We start from the raw sequence: 7,571 nt of genomic DNA, 5'->3' as shown, positions 1-7,571 counted from the left end.
TAAAATGTTTTGGTAATCAATAGAAGAAATAGGTAATCACTTGGATATGAACTAAGAGGACTTCGAGGAATCGAATGTTTTCTATGTATATCTCATACTATGAACATGATTGAGATGCGAGGAAGATAGAAAGCACTGCACTTCTTTGCTCCATGATACAATTTTAATTTCTCTGTTTCACTTTAATAAAGCATAATACTGTACTCTTTATTTTTTGCACAAAAACATTTTCGTACATTTGGTGTGCTCGCAAGCAACGGAGTATGCGCTGGAGTTATAAGCTGTAATCGAAGTATCTCGAATTAGTAGTAGCATAACCATATTAAGTTGAATGATGATTTTAGTTAATTTATGATAACACTCCTGCCCTATTTGACATAAATACCTAGTACTTATATAACGTGCACATGCAGTGCCAAAGGCCACTATGTTAAGTTATAATGTTACGTCTCTGGTACATTACATAATATTTTTAGCATTACTTATTCGAAAAGTTTTCTTGGCTTTCAAAATCTAATTAGGAATCAAGTCAACGTGAGGTTTTTTAAGGTAAATATAATTTAGAAAGCAACGAGAAGATGTAGGTTCGCCGTTCGGGGCCATTGAAACGACTCTTGTTTTTCGCTTCGCTGTTTTCATTATACACAGAATGGCGACAAAATAATGGTGGTTTCGGTTACTGACCTTCTGCTCTGGAGACTCAGATGGGTATCCTAAATCTAAGTTCTCATTAATACATTGAAAGAGAAGACTGGCCAGAAATATGATTTTTTTATACAAATGTGTCCTCACTACGACATCGTCATCTAGCCTTACTTAAAACTAATACGTAATTTAAGTCTCATCCTAATTTACTAAAATCCTTTTTATCATAAGTGTCCAATAACATTACTTATAGTCTCTATTAAAGGGAAGACACACTGTTCTTGTGTTAATTTTTTTTTTGATTCACTGTTTAGCACTGAATATTAAAGTACACTAACACTAATTCACTAGTTCAAACGGTTTTGTCCTTTTCAATCTTCTCAGTAGGCCCGTGGTGTCAAAGAGTTGAACGGTACGGATGTTGACGCGTCGAATCAAGGTTAAAATATTCGGATCCAACGTCAAATCTGTGCTGCTCTATGGGTGTGAAACGTGGAAGGTCACCAAAGACATCTCGCACCGACTCCAAGTCTTCGTTAACCGCTGTCTACGCCGTATTCTGGGCATCTACTGAAAAGATCTCTAACGAGCAACTTCGGGAGCGCTGTCGAGAAACCCTGATCAGCCAGCAGATCAAGCGACGCAAATGGAATTGGATAGGCCATACACTCCGAAGGGATCTCAATCATATTCCCATGCAGGCGTTTGATTGGAATCCGCAAGGAAAGCGGAAGCATGGCCGCCCCAAACAAACCTGGCACCGAACAGTTGCAGACGAGGCAAAGAGAGCCGGAAAGACTTGGAGCGAGGTGGAACACGAGGCTCAAGACCGAAAGCGATGGAGACTCACTGTGGACGCTCTCTGCCCCATCTAGGGTTTATAGGACATTAAGTCTTACAGATAATCCTGACATTCATTACATATAAAGATTAAACACACATTTCACAGTCCATTAGCTAGCAAGCTATACACATTCCGAAAGAGTTTAGAAAGACTATATTTGATTATACATAAGGGGATCGCGAACACTTAATACATATAAAAAGCATTTTGGCCTAATATGAATAAGAATATAGGGATTTTTTATTTTTTACATGTATTCAATGTCAAAATGTCTAAGTTAAGTACTTTTGATGAAGGCGACCGTTTTGCACATTTGCATATTGTAAACTTTTTACATCATTGAATTATTGTAAAAACTTTTATGTCTTTTATGTCTTGGTTAAGTAAAACAAAATACAAAATTGTTTTTTTTTTATTTAAAAATAAACTAATCATTCATATCTCCCTGGTAAACGAAATTGTTTGATTTAGTTTTATGAAATATATGGAATAATTCAGACGTCGGAGGAATCGCACCCAACTTGGCCCAATGCATAAGGGATTTTGCTACGTCTTCCGACTTCAAGTTCATTTCCATTTTTATTTTCTTGTTTAATCTGAAAAATAAAATATCTTAGAAACTGTTATATAGTGTGGGTATACTTGCTTTTATTATTTTTTTTATTTTTATATAGTGGGTCACGGTCACGTATGACTGTGGTTATATCTACGAACGTGAACATGCATCACTCCTTCAAGACTTAAGCCGGAATTACATTACGAAGTTAGTGGCATGCATGTGAAATCAGTATCACGAAGGAGTTTCGATATATGCGAAAGTGATTTCGTAATTAAATCCGGCTTAAATGTCATCATATAAAAGAGATATCAACAAACTCTGGCTTTTTAGATTACATATGTATAGTTTGTTAGAATTCTGTTAGTTATTTATAGTTATTAATTATAAAGCATGATGAGTTGGTCTGTTAATGGGTGTACAATCAGTTTTTATTTTTCTGTGTTCCTAGATACAAGTTTTTATTGTAATGCCAACAGGCATTACCTTTTTTAAATAGACAAATTACATGTTAATTTATAGTAACAATATAAAATAAAATAAATGGCATACTTTATACAAAGGGAAATATTATTACATAATTGCTTAATGGAATTATACTAAACTATTTTGAGAACTTCAAACTACATTTCAATACTATTAATAATTGGAATTTATCTTCATTTCTTGCGGTGTTGTGTACTATAAATAAAAACAAATTATGTAAAAATTGTTCCAAAACTTCCCACATAAGCTTGTAAACTTTTCTTTTTAATACCTATTATGTTTTAAAATAACAATTAAGTACTCACATGTTACAATCAAAGTATTCCTTTTCCGTTTTTATTTTCAACATCCTCACGATAGGTGGGTCTGGTCCAATAATTTGTTGCACATAATGTTCATCATATGCTTTGCCTGTATAATCTATGCCCGACTTAGTTATTATTGGTGCTGGATTGTATTCTGGCAACCCAGATAGATGTTCAGCCCGATTGGTGTTGCCTGTGTTGTATATTCGAAGAAGGGAGTCGATGTCTTGGCCGCTAAGAGACACATCTTCATATATTTCGTAGCCTAGTCCTAAAAATTACATGTTATTCAACCATTCTTTTACTAATTTCTAGCTCTACATAGTAGTTCCAGTATGCCAAATTCCACTCAGCCCTATGGCTGGATATGGATATCAAAGTCCACTGGTAATCAGAGCACTAGGGAGTGTTTTTTAATAAATCTTCTACAAATTTATGACATTAAATTACATATCCTGAAATAGAGGTCTGGAGTCCTGAAGTAACCAACACGTATGTCATGGGACTTACCTTTAACAAGTGCTCCAATTACACCAGACCGTAAGGCACTAACCAAAGCAACATCTCCTTGTAAAGGTACAGCCATGTAAACTGGACTTGGGCCTTGCATTTGAACACTTATATATAAAAGACTGTTCATTTTAAATGTTTGTATCTAAAATTATAAGACACATGAAATAATGTTAATTACTTGGATAACTGCACTCTAAGTTAAGATTAAGAGTTGAGTCTAAAAAGTGTTTAAGATTCTCATTTAAAACATATTGGATTTACTTAAAACATACCATATCCCTAAGTTCAAAGTCAGAAAAAAGGTTCCAGAAAGTCTCATAAATACTCACTATGCAAAAACACTCATATTCTTAAGAATTATCTGGGATTCCTTTGCATCTCTCTAATACAAATGAGCCTATGAGAGTTTAGTTTTGATGAACAAACAAGATATAGATGAAAGCAAACCTCTTCTACTCATTTCAAATCTATCATACCTGAGGTCGGCGATTTTTGCAAATTTTTGTAGTTTTTAATGCTTGTTTTAAAAAAAAGGATAAATTTGGAGATAGTAAAGTTGGTTCATCATCATTTTTGTTGACTAATTTAATTACATGCCATGTCCTAGGTTGGGTTGTGACCACTGAAAAATAAAGTCAACTCAGTTATAAAAACTTAATTATCATAAGGATAACATTTCAGTTATCACACTGGAAAATACTTTAAGAATTTAAAAATAATACATATAATTGATACATACATTGATTGAAAGAAACAAGAATGAGAGTGTTACAATGGTGTCTAGATTACACAAAATGACTGTTAATGTACTGTGCATTCTGGTGTCATTAATGAGGTGTAGAATGAATGACTAATACAAATAAAATTTCTAATAGTTTACATTTTAGTCTCAGACTTGCAATCAAGTCAGCTAAATCCTCCGGAAGAAAAGCTCTGTGAGCATAATTACACAGGACCTTAGCCACACTTGCCGGCTCCATTCTCAGCCTTGAATTACGCACCCCTCGGATCACATCTGTCCATTTAACTCCAAATTCAGGCAATGCCAAAACACAGCACACATTGAGTGACATCTTTGATAGGATGCTTTTCAGCTCTTTCATGTCTGAAATTGGTAACAAAATTGTGTTTATATCCTTTGTAGAAATGTACTATACCCTTAATACCCGTAATATACCCTTTAGATGTGTTGAAGAATTATTAAGACGTTAAAAATGGTAAATAAACTAAGACTGCGATTCACATTACAGAATTCAGATCGAAATTGTTTGTTTATTCATTTAAAAAAATATACTAACTCTTATTATCGACACGCTCCATAATTGTATTAAGTTGTGCTTTCAAAGAAATTTTTTTTTTATATATTTAAATTTAATATTAACTTTTAAGATTTAAGATTCACTCTTTTATTATATTGTTAAATTGCACATTATTATATTTGCACTTATTTCCATTAAGTGTCTCTTCTCTTGAATATAAACACAGATTGAGAAAAATAATTCTATTATAAGTATAAGACTGTAAAATATACGCTTCGAATACAATAATAACCCAACCGTTATGAATTCAAAACATATTTTATAAAACACACGATCATATAGTCTGTGAACAATGAACTGTCCGGACTTGACAGTGACTCAGTGAAAGCGTAAGCAGCTTACAACTTTTTTTGAAATTTATTTTATGGCTTGGTAACGAGACACAGCTTACAAATATTTTAAGTCACAAACTAAAAAAAACCATTAAAACCTTAATATTCCCTAATGATTCTCTTACTAAATATTAGGTTCTTACATATGACATTGAAGTTTTGTGGTATGTGTCGACTTCAATTTTTTACAGCTATTTAGTCGTGCATTTGTTTTTCGAAATCCATGATTCATTTAATTTTACAGTTTTTAAGTTTTTTCCTTTGTCTGACTTTATAAAATGGAAAACATGACATACCGCGTTATTTTCGAGTATGAGTTCCACCGTAGCACCAGTGCTGCAGAAAGAGCTCGAAGGATTTATGTGTGCCATACACATAAATACTTCACAAGTTTTAGTTCTGAAAATTTCGATTTGCAGAACAAGCCCTGTGGACGACCGGAGACCAAAGATGATAACGAAGAATTGAAGGCTATTGTGGAAGCGGATCCATCGCAAACTACGTCTTAATTAATTGCAGGCTGCGGTGTGAGTGAAAAAACTGTATTAATGCAAATTGGGAAGGTGAAAAAGCTTGGAGGTACCTTAGGTTTAGAATTTTAAACCTGTTAGGAAAAGTGGATCCTGTACGATAATCGGAATCGCTCATCACAATATCTGAACCCAGCGGAACGAGCCAAATTGTGCCCCAAGTGAAAATTGACTCCAAAACATTTACTTGTGCGTGCATTTGGTGGACTAGTGCCGTGGTCATTCACTATAGCGTTCTTAAATCTGGCCATTTACAACGATTACGACAGATATCTATTGTCAGCTACTGTAAACCAAGATGGAAAAGCTGGCTGCTGAACAACCGTACCGTACTCTCCTCAACTTGCACGAACTGCTGACCATATTTTCGATATTTGTATAACATTTTGCAAAAATGCAACTTTCATGGGGCAGTCGAAACCACCTTTAAAGATTTTATTGGACCGAATGGTTTTTTAAAAAAGGGATCAATGAACTACCTATAAGATGGCAAAAGTGTATAGATAGCAACATATTATCAAATATTTTGATTAATGCAATATATAATATTATTATGTAATATTCAGGGCAAAAATAAAATCATTCTTATCTTTCAACCGCTAAAAGTTCAAGACGTTGATCACTAACAAAAAAAAGGGAGAAATATCTGGGTCTTAGAATAGATACATATTTAAAGTGGAACTTTCATATATCACACATAATTACCAAACTAAAATCCCTTATAGGCAGATTTTGGTCAATATTAAAATGTATTCCGCAATTTAGTAGTAGTTTTAGATTTAGTCACATTTCATACCTTTAATTGAAATATGTAGTACAGCATGCAAAAAAATAATTTGAAACTTACAAACACTACAAAATAAATTAATAAAAGCGCTATTTAGATAAAAAAAATTAACACAGACTAATAAAATTTGCCAAGGAACCAAAATTATGACGATTAAACAATTATATGTTTATAGCACCTGTATCTTAATTAAAAAAAAACTCTTTCCATACTAGCTTATCATTTAAAAAAATCAAACCTCACGCAACACTCGTCGAGCAAGTTTGCTTATCTTGCCGAAGCCGTAAATTATTTGAAGAGGTCAATTAGGTATGAGGATGTGCAACTATTTAATCAATTACCACCTAAAATTCGCAATATTAGCGCGTTTAACAAATTCAAAAGGGCATTAAAAATACATGTCAGAGTGAATCTACAAGACTAAAATGTGGACGTTTATCTCGCTCGTATATACATAATGTTTTTCATGTAAATAAAATATAATTTTGTAATGAGAAATAAAGTTCTTTAAACATTATATGTATTTCTTTATTGACGTTCATAAGTGTACATTGTGTTACCTTAATTAATAAATGATTTAGATGTTTTGTTCCTCCCATATAAAACGCCGACTTCATGTGTGATATGTTTGGTAATAAATGCATAACGTCCAGTGTTTCCCAGAGGGGGGCAATTTGATTCTTAATATCATCTGGATATAAACACAACGTGGAGACTTGAGACTGAAGTTAACCAAATTCGAACCTAATATAAAATCTCTGTGCATCAAGCTTCAATATTCTTTATTAAAATTATTTGAAATTTGTTAGTTTCATTAGCAATTTACTAGTCATTTCATCGTTAACCCTATTATTTAAATTTCTAAAGTGAACAATTACATGTTTAATATATAAATTATATATGTTAATACATAGTGGGGGCAAACGAATATTTGGTAGGCTAAGGCAAAATACAAAAATGATGGGAAACACTGCATTACTATACTCTGTCTTAACAGCGAAGGATTCTATTAAACGTTTTCCAATATTTCAATATTAACAACCCAATTTTGACATGTAGACATATCATAAAATTCGCCCAGAAGTTTCAAACGAAACTAGTCATTTTCAAGTATAAAATGCGGTTAATTGACATAACATATTAAAGCCCGGCGATGCTAGTTCAATCGTCGGTTATCGATGTTATTACCTACTTGATCTAAGCGAAGTAGTTTTTTACACACAATTGTTTAATCTAAAAACATTTTTTACCTAT

General features: G+C 33.0%; 1 protein-coding gene across 2 annotated transcripts; it reads right to left on the bottom strand.

Annotated features, from left to right (window-relative positions):
• Positions 1-1,885: 1,885 nt before the first annotated feature.
• On the bottom strand, positions 1,886-5,439 carry LOC123715670. 2 transcript variants are annotated; one of them, XM_045670892.1, is made up of 6 exons: positions 5,297-5,439; positions 4,230-4,454; positions 3,826-3,971; positions 3,347-3,491; positions 2,837-3,107; positions 1,886-2,085 (listed from the first exon to the last, which is right to left on the bottom strand). In XM_045670892.1, the coding sequence occupies exons 2-6, from the start codon at positions 4,450-4,452 to the stop codon at positions 1,917-1,919; spliced, it is 954 nt and encodes a 317-aa protein (XP_045526848.1). In that variant the 5' UTR covers positions 4,453-4,454; positions 5,297-5,439; the 3' UTR covers positions 1,886-1,916. The 2 variants fall into 2 exon arrangements, with proteins under 2 accessions (XP_045526848.1, XP_045526847.1); XM_045670891.1 differs by lacking the exon at positions 5,297-5,439 and adding an exon at positions 4,648-4,888.
• Between the last annotated feature and the right edge of the window lie 2,132 nt (positions 5,440-7,571).

The sequence above is a fragment of the Pieris brassicae genome, chromosome 10, assembly GCF_905147105.1.
Source record: "Pieris brassicae chromosome 10, ilPieBrab1.1, whole genome shotgun sequence".
Lineage (NCBI taxonomy): Eukaryota > Metazoa > Arthropoda > Insecta > Lepidoptera > Pieridae > Pieris > Pieris brassicae.
The sequence above is the reverse complement of the archived record's forward strand: the minus strand, read 5'-3'. Positions and strand labels throughout refer to the sequence as shown.